The sequence below is a fragment of the Sinocyclocheilus grahami genome, unplaced genomic scaffold (genome assembly GCF_001515645.1).
Source record: "Sinocyclocheilus grahami isolate Dianchi unplaced genomic scaffold, SAMN03320097.WGS_v1.1 scaffold322.1, whole genome shotgun sequence".
NCBI classification, from domain to species: Eukaryota; Metazoa; Chordata; class Actinopteri; order Cypriniformes; family Cyprinidae; genus Sinocyclocheilus; species Sinocyclocheilus grahami.
Genome location: NW_015505501.1, coordinates 104074 through 122932, shown reverse-complemented (window position 1 = coordinate 122932; position 18859 = coordinate 104074). Strand labels below are relative to the sequence as shown.

Below are 18859 nucleotides of genomic sequence, written 5' to 3'. Positions count from 1 at the left end.
GGTCTACATCTCTAAGAATCCAGAAAATATGACCAAATCAACATGCAATTGCATTTTAACATTTAAAATATTTCTTAAAGGGCGGGAAAGAACTTTTTCCATTAATAGTTGTACAGCGTAACAGCTTGGTTCCAGAACTTTTTTTTAATTTTTATAAATCTTGACTACATAAGAATTTTCTTTTATTTTCAACGCAGTTAACATAATAAAATCAGTACATTATATTACTGTCGCAAATGTTAAATATACAAAATAAAACTAGACTGCCAGTGATTCATAAATAATATTGAAATAACTTAAAATCTATAACTTAAACTATATAAAACATTCAGATATATTCTCATGCTCCAAAGCTCTACAAAGTTATTTTTTTAACAAATTAATACTTTTATTTAGCAATGATGCATTAAATTGATTAAAGGTGATTAAGAAATATAAGAATTTATTTAAATGCTTAAACGCTGTTGTTTTGAAATTTGTATTTCAAAAAGTGAAAAAAAAAAGTTTCTTGAGCAGCAAATCGGAATATTATACTGATTTCTGAAGATCATGTGACACTGAAGACTGGATTAATGATGCTGAAAATACAGCTTTGATCACAGCAATAAATAATATTTTTAAATATATTCACATAGAAAACAGTTATTTTGAATAGTAATAATATTTCACAATATTAGTGTTTTTACTGTTTCAAATAAACACAGCCTAGGTGAGCAGAAGAGACTTCTTTCAAAACTTAAAATAAATAAATAAATCTCACCAACCCAAACGTTTGAACAGTACAATTATACATATACTGCAAGCAAACTGACTTTATCCCATCATTTGCCATGTTTAAAGATAGTAAGTGATCTAAAAAAAAATAAACAGGGCACGCTTTAATTTTAATGTGGACTTTAAAGGGAACAGAACTCAAAGTCAGCTGATGCAGTAGGAAGCTGGTGACGTATAAGTGCTGAAAGCATAATAATACAGTGGCACTTCAACATGACATCAAACCTGATTTCCATGGTAACAAGTCATTGGCACGCTGGTGGTTGTCTTGAGCAGCAAATCGGAATATTATACTGATTTCTGAAGATCATGTGACACTGAAGACTGGATTAATGATGCTGAAAATTCAGCTTTGATCACAGCAATAAATAATATTTTTAAATATATTCACATAGAAAACAGTTATTTTGAATAGTAATAATATTTCACAATATTAGTGTTTTTACTGTTTCAAATAAACACAGCCTAGGTGAGCAGAAGAGACTTCTTTCAAAACTTAAAATAAATAAATAAATAAATGAATCTCACCAACCCAAACGTTTGAACAGTACAATTATACATATACTGCAAGCAAACTGACTTTATCCCATCATTTGCCATGTTTAAAGATAGTAAGTGATCTAAAAAAAAATAAACAGGGTACGCTTTAATTTTAATGTGGACTTTAAAGGGAACAGAACTCAAAGTCAGCTGATGCAGTAGGAAGCTGGTGACGTATAAGTGCTGAAAGCATAATAATACAGTGGCACTTCAACATGACATCAAACCTGATTTCTATGGTAACAAGTCATTGGCACGCTGGTGGTTGACAAGCATATTTCATTTGCATCTGAATCTTTATCATGTACGTTCAAAGAGGGAGATGAATCTACTGCTGCATGGCCCAAACTGGAGCGAGAGGAAATATCGGCCAATCGGATAATGCAGTTATGAGCACTTTGCATCACAATAGCTCAAACTGGATTAGCTTATATCAAAAACGGCCAAACTATCACATTAAAAACGTTACCATAATTAATTGTAATTTTATTCTAAAATAAAAGCAGGCATTTCACGCAGAAGACCTTTTTTCCATCAATAAGCACATTCGTTTGCACATCACAAAAGCTTGTTTCATTGAGTTGGCCCAGAAATCAAAGCGCATTCAGCATTTGCTTTTCATGCTCAACATACAAGAAAAGAAAAAAGTGACGTGACATGTGGCCAATTATGGTGACCCATACTCGGAATTAGTGCTCTGCGTTTAACCCATCCAAAGTGCACACACACAGCAGTGAACACACACACACACCGTGAACACACACCCGGAGCAGTGGGCAGCCATTTTTTTTTTCGTCGCTCGGGGAGCAGTTGGGGGTTCGGTGCCTTGCTCAAGGGCACCTTGTCGTGGTATTGAAGGTGGGAGAGAGCGCTGTACATTCACTCCCCCACACCTACAATCCCTGCCGGTACGAGACTCGAACCCACAACCTTTGGGTTACGAGTCCAACCCTCTAACCATTAGGCCACAACTTTTTTATCATTTTGGTAGACTCTTTAAAAAAGATTCCTGTCAACGTACAATAAAAAGTACTGAAAAATAATTATATTAATGGATATAAAAAAAAAAATTTACACTATTGGTCAAAGGTTAGGAATAATTGCTTTAACCTTTTTGAAATAAATTCCTTCTGCTCACCAAAGCTGCATTTATTTGATTAAAAATACAGTAAAAACAGTAATATTGTGGAATATTATTACCATTTAAAATAATTGTTTGAAAATATATTCAAATATTAAAATGTAATTTAAAAGAACAGTAATCTTTGTAATAGAAATCTCTTGTAATATTATTCAATCTTTACTGTAACTTATGACTAATTTAATGCATCCCTACTTTTTTTCTTTTTTTACTTTTATCTTACTTTTTCCAAATGTTGAATGGTGTATATCACACTTTCCACAAAAATATGAAGCAGCACAATTGTTTTCAACATTGATAATAACCAGAAAAGTTTCTTGAGCAGCAAATCAGCATATTAGAATGATTTCTGAAGATCATGTGACACTGAAGACTGGAGGAATGATGCTGAAAATTCACAGGAATAAATGACATTTTACAATATATTCGCTTAGAAAACAGTTATTTTAAAATGTAATAATATTTCACAATTTCTACTATATTTTTGATCAAATAAATACAAATCACAAAAATGTAACAATTCCAAGCTCTTGACTGGTAGTGTAGATCAATGTATAACATTCAAAGTAAAAAAACAACAAAAAAACATATGTAATCATGAAAGAAGAAAAAAAAAGCCGTGTGAAGAACGCGTTTCAGATTGACAGCACACTGCTGGCCAGAGCTGACAACTCAATCTCAGAGAAGTGTGTGTGTGTGTGTGTGTGTGTGTGTGTGTGTGTGTGTGTGGGGAGGGGGCAGCAACATCTGCTATAACATAACAGAACTGACAAATCTCCTTAGGGGAATGCCTTCAATACGATAGAATTATACATTAATACAGTTTTTCATTTTAAAATTAACACAAATTAAAGGAAGTACAACAAACACTATCATGATATATATAAATAAATGCTTTTTATTATTTTTAATTTAAATAAATAGATTTCACCCCTAAATTTTATTGTATAAATTTGGGTAATTTGAGGGTTATTTAAAAAGAAAAAGAAAATAAGCGCATCAACGTATCAATAAAAATAACTGCATGCTCACTTTATTAATAATAAGTTTATTTTTAAGTGAGTGTGCAGTTATGTGTTTTTAAGTCTTTTTCCGGTAACACGGTAACATGTGTAATGCATTATAAAGGGTTATTAAAGGGTGTAATGCATTAGAGTTATTCATAATCTGTGTTGTAATACATTATATCTTGTCGTAAATAATTATACCCGAATTTAAAATGCATAGTGCAACAATGAATTGATAAGTGTTATAATTGTATTAACTGTGGTTACAATAATTCATGAGACTGTACAATGCATTATAACGTGCATTACAAGGCATAATTGATGCATTAAAACTACTTTTATAATGCATTACAATAAAGGCTTTAAACTAACACAAGCATTAAGAAAATTCTGTTACAAATTTTGAGGCTGATGCCCCAATTTCAAAATCAAAACAGCGAAAAATATCAGTCAACTAATAATTTTGCTTGAAAAACTGGTTTGTGACGAATAAAGATTCCACCCACCAGTTTCTATCCTACCAATTAATTCAGAGATGAGCATAACTACAAAAATGCACATTCACAATAGAAATGTTCATGTTTGCACGCTGACAATAGGCCAATTGTTCAAAATTCTATTTCAGAACTCGTTTGTATTCATTTTGTTGATGAAGACCTAAAACTTGCATTTGTAAAATAAACTTTGAAGCCATATATCAGTGTACAGACATTTACTCACTTATATCCACTCGTTTAAAAGCGGTCGTGTTTGACTGCAATATATGGGCTGTTATCGTTGGTTTTAACATCTGAACACCAACACATAAGAAACACAGGGGCTAGTTGTCACACGAGGAAGTTGTCATAAGGCTATTTCGTAGGAATTAGAGGAACGAGAGCAATGGTTTAGTATGTTGGTTTCACAAATCTAGTTTAGTTATATTTGTAAATTAGGACACGTTTAATGAACTGTCCTTGAAACTGGGGTCATAATATTTCACTCAAATTAAAACCAATGTTACTTGGGATGCATTAAAGGTAACTTCAAATAAAATATAAAAAGCATAGTTATTTTATTTCCGCAAGTTGCCAAAGCAAAGTAAAAACATTGCACTAAATCTACTAGAAAAACTAAAACTGAAATAAAAATGTACACAAAAAAAAATCAAAAAACGACTAAAACATCAAATGCTAAAACTATATATATATACAGTGGGTACGGAAAGTATTCAGACCCCCTTAAATTTTTTCATTTGTATCAAACTATGTAAATAAGGTTGTTCTCTATTTAAATAATAAATTAGCAAGTTTTCTAAATGTATGAGTTGTATTTCAATGTGAATGTCCATCAGAAAATATATTTTTTAAATAGTCTAGTTTTGGAGCCGTTTTTTGTTTTTCAATGACTACCACTGTGACGTGACAAAATACACTGCTGATGTGCTTTCTACTTCAGCTGAGGTAAACAATACACCTTTTCCACAATAACAACAACAACAACAACAATGACGACAAACCATAATAATCTACAATCGAGTAACGTTACGGTTTAGAAGTTGGATTCAATGCACGGAATCAAAAACGTTATTTTTCAAATACTGTACATTATTGTAGGTCCTCTATGCCCCGCCTCTCTCAAACGCGTCGTTTTCTACAAAGTCCCTCCTTCCGACAAGCGCAGTCTGCTCTGATTGGCCAGCTGACCCAGTGCATTGTGATTGGCCGAACACCACAAGCACGAGTCAGAAATATAACACTCCTTACCATAATCGCTTCAGCTTTCTAAGTAAATATCAAGACAGTTAATAATGTCGTTAGCTCCATCAGTTCAAGCCCGAAAGGGCAACAGAGTCGCGTGTCCCTGTTCCCCTCTCACTCACACTCCTAATTGCATCTACTTCCGGAAGGCCAAATAAAGTGCTTTTGCTTCCGCACTGAAACACACCTCTGACATGTCTCCCTGACATGCTGCTTCAACACTACTGCTGTTCCTGAAACCACACCTTCTTTCTTTGCGTGAACATTCGGGTGGCATTATGCAAATCTTCCCACATAGTGAGGTAGACATGTGGGGGCGTGTTAGAACGAGCCATTTTAGGTAGGCTTGGCTGACTCTTAACTTTTATAAAGAATATCTCTTTGGATTTGAGACTTTAGTCTTTGCAACTTTACAGATCTTCTTTATGCACCAAGAGCTTGTAACACTCCAAAGAGAAAGGAACAATTGAAATCGTATCATATGACCCCTTTAATAAAAAACTATATAAATTGGTCATTATAAAACGTTTCCTTTCCAAGGTTATTCAAACAGCGAATAAATTATTATACAGAAAGTGACATTATCACTAACTTTGATCTATGGCGAGTTTAAGCACTCTCAAAAAAATGTAAAAAAACTATCGTTATAATAACTTAAGCTGTCTACACTGTGAAATGAATCTCTTACATTGTCAGCGAACGCGCGCGCACTCAAAACTGATGAGTTCAGCGATGACTCATCTGAACGCCTCTGATTGGCCATTGCATTCCTAAGCTCAACAGAATCGTGTGTGATTGGTTATAATGCGCAACACTGTAAAAACAGCAAAAATTAAATATGGTGCAACATGAGCAGATCTCAATTTAATGCCGCAATTGACATTTTCTATTCATTTTCATTTTGTTAGTAACAGTCCTAATAGATTTAATTTGTTTGTGCAGGGGCATTTTTGCCCCAACTCGCTGTGGCCCAGCCTTACACACGCTCCGCCTGTGGATGAGGTCCTCAAACTCATGATTTGACATCCTTTACCGACAGCTCGAGGGGTTTTCTCTGAGGAGAAGGGGAACATTTTGGATCAGAAAAATGATCAACATTAAAAAATAAATAAATAAATGACTAAATAAATATATTAAGAATCTCAATTTATTATTTATTAGAGATTATTTTATTATTACAAAAAAATATTTTTTATTTACGCAATGCAAAACACTGTGGATATTTACATTATATTAAAAATCATATTTAAAACTAGTGTTTTTTTATAGTTTTAATAAATATGCTATCATAAATATTATACAATGTTATATCATAAATATTATACAATGTTATATATAAATATACAGCAAAAAAATCTAAATAAAAAAACAACAAAAAAATACATGACACTGCATGTAAATATAATGCAGTAGTATTGGTTGCTTGTAGATAAATTGTGTAAATAATGTGTAAATATCAAATGGAACAGAAACAAAAAAATACATTGGATTAAAAAGATAAGTTTAATAAGGTTATTTATAAAATATATAAAAATTACATATGTATTTTATTTATTTTTTATTTAATTATTCATCTAAAAATATCACAGAGGAAAAATTAAGCTATATACACATATGCATGCATATATGCGTATTTTTCCTCCAATATTTTTTAGATAAATACAAAAGCTTTTTTTTTTTTTTATCTAAAAGAAAGAGGAATAAAATAAACTTTTTTTTATTTTTTATATTTACTCCATTTCTTAAATTTTTGCTTTTCCCATTTTAGACAAATAATTATTTAGAAAAAAACCTAATTATATATATAGAGAGAGAGAGAGAGAGAGAGAGAGAGAGAGAATATTCTTTGTACATTTTCTAATATTTTTCGATAATTGTTTAATTATTTATCTGAAAAATGTAACTCATTTAAAACTGAAAATGTATTACTTCCAAAAGATGTGGAAGTCTTTCGGTCATAGAACGCTTCAGCAAGGGCAACCCTGTGGGATTATGGGGGATTACTGGTTTGTCTGTCAATCCCAAAAATAGCGGCATACTCATAAATCTCAGAAAAGGGGATAGTGTGGAAATCTGTTTGTAGATGTTGTTTCTAAACAAACGCAAATGGAATGAAGAGTCAAGATTTATGGATTTGGAAAGGGTATTTCCAGGCCAGATGTTCAGATACTGGGAACAAACATCATCTGTATGTGCAAGAACAAACCAAAACTTCAGCGTCAGATTTGCAAAACATGCAATTAATATGATATTCAAATGAATTAAAGCATTATACAAACAAAGCTGTTAAAACTGCTGATAGAGTGCCATCTTCTGGCACATCCAGAATGAATAGGTCATTTTTAGTGGTGTTTGAGAAGCCGAGCATCACCAGTAGCCTACTATTGTTTTGAAACTTCAGATCCTGAAAATCATGACTGGGGTCTTTTGACGCCCTAATCAACTACTTAGCAACATTTTGTCAACCATTCAGACCTTATCAACAGTGTAGCAATGTACTAAAAGCCTCAGAAGACCCTTGTAACTCCACAGCAAAACCTTTGCAACCACCCACAACACTAGTATTGTGTCAGCAGGTAAACAGCTTTCTTGATCGGAATATAGATTTGACATGTTTTTGTACTGAAATGAAAATCAATCGGAGCGGATGCTGCTGACTGCTAATAGAGGAAAAGCATCATTAAATGTTACTCAGTTTACTGGGAAAAGTAGCACCTGATGTTCTTGAATAGTTGCCATGACGATGGCTAAACAATTAGACTGTCCACTGTGAAGCAGGTTCATGGTTTCTATTCTAAAAAATAAAAAAATAAAAAAATAAATAAAACAAAAAACATAATATAAACTGAATGAATAAAATGAAATAAATGAAAAAGTTGAAAAATAGAATAGAGTAAAAATAAATAATAAAAACATTAAACAAAAAATAAAATAGAAAAAGTTAAAGAACAATAAAATACAGTAAAAATCAATTAAACCAAACGGAATACAATAAAATTAAAACAGTAAAAAATTAAAACAAAATAAATAATAAAATAATAGATAAAATAAAATAAACAACATTAAAAACAGAATAAAATCAAACGAAAATGTTGAATGAAATAGAATAGAACAAAAACAAATAATAACATTGAATAAAAAATAAAATAGAATAAAATCAAATAAACCATTAAAGAACAATACAGTAAAAAAAAGCAAATGAAATGAAACAGAATACCATCAAATAGAATTGAATATGAAATAAAAATTAAACAAAAAAGAAAAAAGAAACATTTTTAATTTAAAAAAGAAATTAAATAAAACAAAAATAAAATGATAAATAATGAAATAAAACATACACTGTAAAATTTTGTAAAAACGCGATGGAAAAAAATAGGTTAATAGGTTAAACACTGCAGGGAAAAACTGTAAAATATCTAACCAGACATTTCATGTAATTTTACAGTAAAATGCTGTTAATTTGACAGTTTTTAGAAGTAAAAATAACAAATCAATGTATCATTTACAGTCAAAAACTGTAAACTGATATTCCCAGAATTCCCTGCATGACACTCCACATTTGAAAGTATTTTGTTTAAATAATCATGTTTTTTTAAATAGTTTTTGTTATTAGTTATGTATATTTGGGCTTTGTTACATCTTCTGTTGTTTAATGAATGTTGAATGCATTATTTAAGTATCATGTGTTACCATGATGGTGTTTTGTGTTTGCATGAATGTACTTCTGCTTGTGGTGAAGCTGCTTGTGATGAGCTTGGATTCTTCATGTGGCTTTCTCTTTTACCACCTGCATTATTATGGTGGTTGTCAGTATGTTAAAGGTACAAAACAGATTTTAATAGCAGTGTGCATTGTTGAATTTACTGCTTTACATTAAAATTTTTCTTGTTTGTAAATTACAGTTTTATACTGTAAAATTTACTGCCGTTTTTGGCCGTAAATGTGTTTACTGTTTTTCTGTATTTTTTACAAAATTATTCTGGCAACTACAGCTGCCAAAATGATTTTGTAAAAACTACAGATTTTTTTTTTTACAGTGTACTTTCTAGTATTCCATTTCAACACTTCCATCTATCAAGCAAAATGTTCTGAAAAATGACTAATAAACTAATAAAATCATTGTAATTAACATGCTGCAACATGGAAGGCCTGAAAGGTCAACCAGGTTTGATTAATATATTAGAGACATTCATTAGACTAATAAATGACATATGCACAGTTATTTCTTAGTCCTTAAATAGGACTCGTCTGACCATGTACTTCCAGCTTTTACACATGTAACATTTCAGTTCTAGCTTTGAAATATTTCTACTTTACATAACTCTAGACACCAGAACACCTAATATCATCACAACCAAAACCAACCACGCTAAATAACTCATTTATTATGTGATTATTTCTCCATTTTTATGCTATTACTGCGTGGTGGTAAAGTGCTGAGTTAGTCGCTGCAGTAATCAGATGCACTCGGTCTGTGGGAGCCGTAATCTGGAAGTTCACTGTGAGTTTAGTCCAACCTGTGCAAGACTCATTCGCAGCGTTTCTTTATTCCACTGGTTGCCATGGAGATGGCATTGCTCAAGTGCACTGAAACTACGGCATCTCACCTTCCAATCAACCTGACGACAGTTCTTTCACATATGTAAAGTAGCTACTATTTCAGACCCACCGCACCACATAAACACCATTATTTCAAAGGTATGATGAAAAAAGACAGTACATACAGCTGTCCCTAAACAAGGTGCTTTTCCTCAGGAGTCGCTTCCTGTTTGGTACAAGCAATGAAAAGCATTTTAAAGTGCTGCCATCTGCATGTCCTTGAGTTCTGAGACATTACACATGCGACAAATGCTGTACAAACCACAGATGAAGGTATCCGGAAGTAGTTTAATGGTGCAGTGTCCCTGTGAAACTCAAGATCTCTACACTGAAGCAATACTTAAACGAACTAACAACATTAATTGATGCGTTACAAGCTGCAAAACTAATTAATGGAATAATTGCAATAATTAAGCCCCAAAAACAAAACATAAAATAACTTACTATGTTAAATTAAGTTTACAGTAGTTTTGCATTAATAAAATGAAGCACAGTTGTTTCGAAATATTGTATTATTTTACATGGCAATCAATCAAGCACATCTATCATGTTAAAAACATACATACACACACACACACATGTGACTCTGGACCACAAAACCAGTCAGAAGGGTAAATTGAGATGTATACATCATCTCAAAGCTGAATAAATAAGCTTTCCATTGATGTATGGTTTGTTATGATAGGACAATATTTGGCTGAGATTTGGCTGAGGGAGCAAAAAAGTCTAAATACTGAGAAAATCACCTTTAAAGTTGCCCAAATGAAGTTCTTAGCAATAGATATTACTAATCAAAAATTAAGTGTTGATATATTTACAGTAGGAAATTTACAAAATATAGTCATGGAACAAGATCTTTACTTAATATCCTAATGATTTTTGGCATGAAAGAAAAATCTATAATTTTGACCCATACGTTTTTTTTGGCTATTGCTACAAACATACCCCAGCGACTTAACACTGCTTTTGTGCTCCAGGGTCACATATACATACATATATATACACACATACATACATACATACATACACACACAAACAAAACATACACATAATAATAAAAAAAAAGTCTCTGGACAGGTTTTGATGAATTCACTCTTGTGGTAGCAAGCCATTTAATCTTGCTCGAGATTAAATTGCTTCTAAATCAATTCTCTGAAACTCTGAAAGGGTCCAAATGTGTACCTGAAGTTCCTGAGAATCAGGGTTATTTTGAGTGTTGATGTTTTCGTGCTTCTCTCTCGCTCTCTCTCTCTCTCCCACCTGCCTGTTTCTCTCTCAGCATGTGAATCAAGCACCTCTCATTTGTCACTTAGATCTGATCAACGTCATGCCTGCAATGCAAGCACAGTCAAACACATTTACACTACAGACAGACGGGCTGCTGTGACACTGGCAAAACATCACCGACTCAAGTCTAAATTTCTGATTACACGGTAAGAACAAAATGTATTTTTTCTCTTCTTTATGCATTTACTTCTGCATTAACACTGCAAGACAGAACATATTCTACTCCCATGTCACGAAGTTGTCTGAATGAGGTTTGCTTAAAGCGTTGTTAGATGTATTTTCTTGTGTTTCACTGGTTCAGTTGGCACAGAGCAGAGAGCGCTTTGAACCACAGTACCTTGTTTAGAATAGAAACACTTTGCGACCTCTTCAAAATCTCAAGTGCATACTGAATATGACGTCTCGTACATCATCTTTCCATGCACATTACAAAAGCTTGAAGAATTGAAGCAAATGGCATGGAGACATTTTCTGATTTGTTTGTGCAAAACAGCTGGACAGGACTTTAAGTGCATAAGTGGAGCTTCTCTACCTGCTCCCAGTAGAGTTGAGCAGCTCGGCAGAACATCGCTGACAGGGTAGAAGTCACAGCTACTCAAAAGCAATCGTCATTTCCTCCATGGTAACAGCGTGCGAGCTGCTCATGACAACTTGTTCAAACCCTTGTTTTCACAGAGGAAATGCAATTGGTATTTGGACACAGTCAGTACTGATGTTGTTTCACTGGCAGACAGAGAGCTGTGGCTTTGATTTCAACATCTGCAGCATGCAACATGATTAAAGTCCACATTAAATGACATTTGCAAGCATTTTGCTTCTGTAACCTGATATTTCTGAGGGAAACTCGATATTTGATGAGTAAAGGAGCACGAGACACAAGAATCAGCAGAAAAGGAGTCATTTGAGAAGCAAAGTAAAGCAATGTATTTTGGTGAAAGATCGCAAAAACTACAGAAATTATCTCTGAAATAACACCAGGAATGTTTTCCAAGAAAACACTATTTCAGTTTTTCTACTTCAAAATTTCACATGTAATTGCTATTTCTTTGTAATCGATTGTGAAATTGACCAGCAATTTTTTTTCTAGTGCAAAATGGGTCAGTTTTGATTTCGTATGGCATCTGGTGAAATTTTGTAAAATATAGAAATTATCTTTGAAATACACAGCATTTTTTTGAGGTTGTAAATAAAGATTGGAGCAAGTTTTACAAGAAAATATTATTTCAGTCTTTCTACTTCAAAATTTCATGTTTAATTCAATGTTACTTGCCATTTCATTGCAACTATTTGTGACATTTACTTGCAATTTTGGTTTCTACACCATTTAGAACCGTAAACAATAACACCAGGAATGTCCGAATGTGCATTCGAAATGAGTTCATTATGGTTTCTTGTTGAAATTGACATGCAAATAAAAAAAAATACATATGAAAATGTCTCATTCGCAATTGAGAAGCATGGAAGCATGAAGTTCGCAAAAACAAAAGTACAAATGCTTTGGCAAAAGTAACTTATAATAAATGCAAAGAGACTTCTTTATAATGCATCGCTTAGATGTAGGACGAAGCTAACTGAATACAGTATCCATACCTTCCTTACATAAGCACCTACCGTCTCTCCAATTGACTTGAAAGCTATTCAAGAGCACTTTATAAACCCCAATCAGAGGCATGATGTTCTGCAGGCGTGTCAGCGCTCTGAGAAAGTAACACCAAGGACAGCAAACACAATGGCCTTTAGAAAGACGCTGTTCCTAAAGAAAGCGTGAGGAAGGCCAAGCTTTGCGCTCATGCTGAAAAGGACAGGCAGCACTAAGAATGTTGTCTGGCAGTAATGGCAAACAATAAATCCAAGGTCTGATTCGGTTTATTGAATTGAGATTTTCAGAAAAAAAATTGCTTGAGAGGGAGAGCTGTAATTCTACAAAAAACGAGCTTGTTGCTGAGCAGAACTGAATAAAGAAACACAGAAAGAGCGAAAGTGCATTTGGCTCCATTTTATCATCTTGCAGCATTTGTGTGCAACCAATCAAGCATCTAAAAACAAGCCGAACACAATAGGATCATTCAAAGCTACACGAGACTTCCATTGTGTAGATGCAATGTGTGTAATTTGCCATAAGAAGAGCTGGACCGTCTTCCATACATCCCTTGCGACAAATATCTAACCTTATTCCCCTCTTCACAGGCTTTGTCATGGCAGTATACGTGATCCCCGTCAGGTGCGAGTCTCAGTGAAAGAGGTGAAGATGGAAGGTCCACAAGTTGTCAACACTGATGGCAACTCCTTGCTTAAGGCCGTCTATCTAAGTCGTCTCCGTCTCACACGGCTACTCCTGGAAGGCGGCGCTTATATCAATGAGAGTAATGAGTGTGGCGAAACACCCTTGATGGTCACCTGCAGGAGCAGGCATACGGACCACCAAAGTGTCTCGAAGGTGAAGATGGTTGGGTACCTGCTTGAAAGTGGTGCTGATCCGAATATCCAAGACAAGAATGGGAAGACGGCTCTAATGCACGCCTGTTTGGAGCAAGCCGGTCCTGAGGTGGTGGCGCTGCTCTTGGGTAGCGGGGCGGATCCGTGTCTTGAGGACCACACCGGTTCTTCGGCTCTGATATACGCCATCAATGCCAGCGATGAAGAAACTCTTAAAATCTTGATGGATGCCTGCAAAGCCAGAGGAAAAGAAGTCATCATCATCACCCCTGACAAACTTGCATGCGGAAGGCAAACGGCAAAACAGTACCTACCTATTCCTCCGCTTGCAATGGTAGAACAATGGAGTTCCACAATTGTTCCCTGTGCTTCTCCATCTGATATTCTCCTCAGTACCTCTCCACAGGGGACTCTTTCTTCTAGTCCTACAGAGCACATGTTTTCCTTCCAGGACCACCAAAGTATGACCAATTCCCAGCCAACTTCTCCATCCCACCAGGTTCCCCTGGTAAACAGTCGATTGAGCAAAATCCACAATCTCCAAAGATTACACTCCGAGCCTTGGCTGAAGATCCCACAGTCTTTCTTGGCCCAACAGCATGTCAAAAGCACCTCCGCTACGGAGGAACTCCCGGACATCACACCCGAAGAGGAAATTACTTTCAGAATGAACAGATTGGCTTTTGATAACATGCCACTATCGCGGCATTGCAGTGTTGATTTGAAAGAAGCCAACTCTTTGAGTCAAACTCTACGGCAAGGAAGCAACGGTTTAAGACCGGAAGGAGCACTGTGCCGAAACATGTCCTTTGATAGCTTATCATCCCTGCACTCTTCATCCCATCCCAATCTTCACTGCAAAAGCAGTGCAGAAGCTTTACCGGCTGAGAAGGATCCGGACAAATCCCTGCCAAATTTGGCCGTGTCCAGTCTCCGTAACATCATCCAGAGAAGGAAACTAGGAATGGACCACTACAGCTCCGATTCCCAACTATCGGTGAGCCTCGACAACTCTTCAGAAGGCCGTAAAGGACAGTTAGAGAAGAGAAAACTTGCTAACTCGCGTTCTCCTACTTTGGTGGGCTCCAGGGAGTCTCTTGAGAATGCTTCGTTGATGCACTTGCACAGGAGGAATCCCATCAGCTACGAGCGGCGAGGCTCCGGGGCGCTTTTGGATCCCATCTCCCATCCTCGAGCTGGTTTCCTCCCTCCGCTGAACCAGCATGCACTAATCCCAAACATCACCGGAAGTGGCAACCCAAGAAGCATCAGCTCCAACAACAAAGCAGTTTGTGGCGTAGCAGCAGGGACAAAGCCCTGTATTCCCTCGGCTCCTGCGGGTTTTCCAAAGGATCTCAAGACCAGGAGGATGCTGATGAGAAGACACTCCATGCAAACCGAGCAGCTCAAGCGACATGGTGACTTCACAGAAATTTTTGGACACTGAATGGTTGCCACTGTTATAAACCGTAACAAAGGCATCGATTTGCACTGACACCAAATGATTGCTGGTCCCTGAAACTGAACAAATAGCATCTATACTTTTCAGTCTAATCAAAAACAAAAAAAATTAACCATGCATCCTTAAGGTGAGGTCACATTTACTACTGCTTTTTGAAATTTCATGGACGAAATCCAGTCATTCCCATAGGAATCGGCATGTGAGTTTCACGTGAAGAACCCATGCAGATTTCACACATTCAAGTAGGTTATGTAAATCTGCTTGGTTTGAAAGTGACTTCTGTGATAGCAGTGCTTCATACATCTCTGCACTACTGACAATGGTCCTTTTTTTTACCTGTGAAATTTCACTGATGTGACCGCACCTTTATAGTCAAATAAGACTTAATAGAAACAATTGGTTATGAATGTGGCTAGAGCTTCAATAGCCAAGAAAACAGGATACAAAAATATTAAAATGACTTGTAGGTTCAAAATACACCATTCAACTGCTGGCATTACTAGCATAGACATTCAGCTTGCCAACATACAAATTCATTCGTAATACATTTGAGTCATTGTGTATGGAACATACTGTACCTTTGCTTGTGTGTTGTGTTTGATGTTCACAATGTCTTTTAAAAAATAAAACTATTACAACAGAACTATAGCGCGAGCAGTAAATTTGCAGCAAATCCCTCGCCCATTTAGAAAATCTCACTTCATCTAAATGACAAAACAAAAGGCTGTTATAAACATGTCATAAATGAGCATGAGACGATGAATATGTATATTTATCCAAATTTTATTCTACATGAGATACATATTAGAAATGAATGTTGTTTTGAAGAACATCCTTAGGTCCCATACCAGAAAATTCATCTAATAAATCTGGTTTTCAAGAATAAATAGATATACATTATGCAACCGGGTACATCTTAACAGCTTTTTGTAAAGCATAAAAATGCTTTAATTGTGATGATTTAATTAATCAGTAACAGTGAGAAAATAATTTAACTCCCAAAATATTCCACAAAGCCCAAATAAGGATCTGAGATGTCTATAAAATGCTCAACTCATTTCACAGACATTTAATCTCAATCTTTCCACAACAATCATGTGTATCTTAAGAACATTTGTACTTGGTTTGTGACAGAATTATAGAAGCCTTCAGATTATTTAAATATACCAGTCAATATATCAAATAAACTGATTCATCACTGTTTATGTTGTATTTTATCACCATGAAGAAAAACTGAATAAAAAATAAGAAACAATCACTCGTCCTGTATTTCCTTTCACCAACCACAGAAAAAGTGCATTTTGCAAATTAATGAATTTAGATTTTTGTTAAGCTGCAGCATTTAAAAAGTAATGATTTCATAAACTTGGCATCAATATAATCACAATTCATTTAAGGAAAAAAAAAAAGAAGCTTTTTTTTGCAGGTTTAAGGTACATTTTAAGCTGAATGTAAAATTGTAGGATCACAGTCAAGTGAAAGAACTCAAGGTTATTGCATTTATAAAATGGCTACTTAATTCAGAAACCCCATAAAGCATATTTCATTAGGAAAGCGTTTTCATAATTCTTCAATCTGTCAAACAGTTACAGATATTTTAATGTCTGGAGTATATTGAGGACATTTGACAGCCTTGTTAACTCGTATCATGGTGGGTTGACAAATTTAAAAAAATGGAAAGTGTTCAGATGTGTTGATATTTTTTTTCAGGCCAACATTCAAAGCTCTAAGGATTCTTCAATTCCTGGCTGGTTACACCAACAACACATTTGTAGTGTAAACAGATGGGGCTGTTTTTAATTTTGTCCAGTAAAATGAACTAATAGTAAAATAAAGCCATTTAAAGATCTCAATAAATGACATTTTGTTTAATTAATGCAGTAGTGTGAAAATAATTATATAAATGTTAAAGCAAATCTTTTCATAGAGATCATCCTATCGTCCTTTACTCTGAACTTTTCTGGTAAATATAATATGTGGTTTGAAACAATGCTTTCACAAGAATTTCATTTTTTCATGAATTTCACACTTTTTTGGGGTTATAATTGCAGTACGTGTAATAATTTGTAATTTCAATGCCCTATCAAAAATATCACCTTTAATCAACACATGAACTGTCTGTTCCAAAAATAGTATTTAAGCTTAATAAAAGTTTAATCGAATTAGCAGATGATTTCATCTATATGTTTTAAGCAATCAAACCGAGGTGTATTTTACAGATTGAGAAAAATGACTAACCATAAGATGCAGTACTTAGAAAGTACAATAATCAGTACATATAACCTTCATGTGGATTCTTAAATCCACATGAAGCTACAAATTATAATGGATGGGAAAAAAACATTGCAGATTCCAGCTCAGAAAAAACAGACATAAAGAAATGCAGCACTTCATATGCACGGTTGCCATGTGTGCAATCGAGTAACGATTATAATTATCGGTATATCTGACATCATAGTCATACATAAACAATTCTGTTTGCATTCAAACCAACATTCATCGACCGGCATCCATTGAACAGACAATGGAAACACGAAGAAGCACAGCAAAGTTCTCACGTTTTTATTTTTGTTGCTGATCCAAGACCTCTTTCTTTATTCTAAAGGATCGCTAATATAGTGCCACTTCAGTGAAGCGCTTTTCCTCGAAAATGCATCAAACTCTCCATACCTTGTCAGAGATCAGATACGAAGTCTGTCTCTACGTATCTGCGATTCATTGCTACCAGTCGTGAAGGTCCCAATGGCTGCCTGTGGATGCAAAGTTTGTAAGTCACCAGCTTTCAAATGCTCAGTGAGATGTAGAAGAAAAACTCCATGTCCATGTCCTGATGGGGGACACAGGAGCTTCCTCCGTGGATGACGGGAATTAGAGCCCCGTCCAGATCATTCATATACTTCTGAGGCAGGAGGTGGCCACCAGAGCCAGCCTGGTACTCAACCTACAACAATGAGAGGGTTACAAATGCATTTTATGCATTTAATCAGCATTACAGTGCAGGGTTTCCCATACATTGATTTATTTGTGGCGGCCCGCCACAATATCAACACTGACCGGCCGCCACAAATAGATTTTCCAAAAGGCTTTGACGTCATTGAATAAACATGAGCACTGCACGTTTCAAAATCAAAACGCGGCACGGGTGTTTTTATATGAATGTATCTTTTTTGAAGGGAAGCGATTGTCTTAAGAAAAGTATATGTCATTTTCATTTCATCTTTCCTATAATGCCTGACAATGTAGCGTTCATGAGCGCAGCGCTGCTTTGATTACAGCCGTTACCGGGGAAACCGCTATTTCTGCCGTTCATAAAGCGCCTCCTGCTGGTAGAGAATGAATTTGCACTTTCAATAAGCCCGTCTGCTGTTTTAGATTTACATTATATACATAAACACGTTTACACGTTTTGTCAAAAAAGCCAGTTTTGTCCACTTTCAAGGCATCGCGAATTTACGTTTTATTGCAGAAGCTGACAAGTGCCCTTGCTGTTTTTGAACAGAAGCTGATTAGTCCATTTTAGTGAATCAGCGTGCTGTATTCAGGTCAGGTGACAAGGCTACTTTCACTTTGAAAAGACGTGCTAGCTGAGAGGAGTTTCGTCAAAGCTGACTAAAAGTGATCGAGGATGGATAATTTCGACAAACTTGATGAACCCGTGATATCTTCCTCAAATGTGGAGTTATCTGCTTTTGCTATAAAACAAACTTTAAATATATATATATATATAAAAAAAAACATATTTCATTGAACTTTGAATAAATTACCAGTATTTGTTTAAGGTATTATTACTTTATCAAAACAACCCAACTGCAGTTTCATTGATATTACTTGGAATACATAAAAAAAAACTATATATATATATATATTTTTATGG

General features: G+C 35.0%; 2 protein-coding genes across 2 annotated transcripts in view; one reads left to right on the top strand and one right to left on the bottom strand.

Moving 5' to 3' along the window:
* The window catches only part of LOC107602219 (ras-specific guanine nucleotide-releasing factor 2-like), a 38988-nt gene extending 27333 nt beyond the window's left edge, over positions 1–11655 (bottom strand). Inside the window, exons 1-2 of the mRNA XM_016294665.1 lie at positions 11620–11655; positions 10983–11072 (exon numbers count right to left, since the gene is read on the bottom strand). Coding sequence (XP_016150151.1) covers positions 10983–11072; positions 11620–11655 — 126 coding nt within the window. The remainder of the gene's footprint in view (positions 1–10982; positions 11073–11619) is intronic.
* On the top strand, positions 10956–15317 carry LOC107602238 (ankyrin repeat domain-containing protein 34B-like). The gene is made up of 2 exons (XM_016294691.1): positions 10956–11233; positions 13275–15317. The coding sequence occupies exon 2, from the start codon at positions 13336–13338 to the stop codon at positions 14968–14970; it is 1635 nt and encodes a 544-aa protein (XP_016150177.1). The 5' UTR covers positions 10956–11233; positions 13275–13335; the 3' UTR covers positions 14971–15317.
* The last annotated feature ends 3542 nt before the right edge of the window (positions 15318–18859 follow it).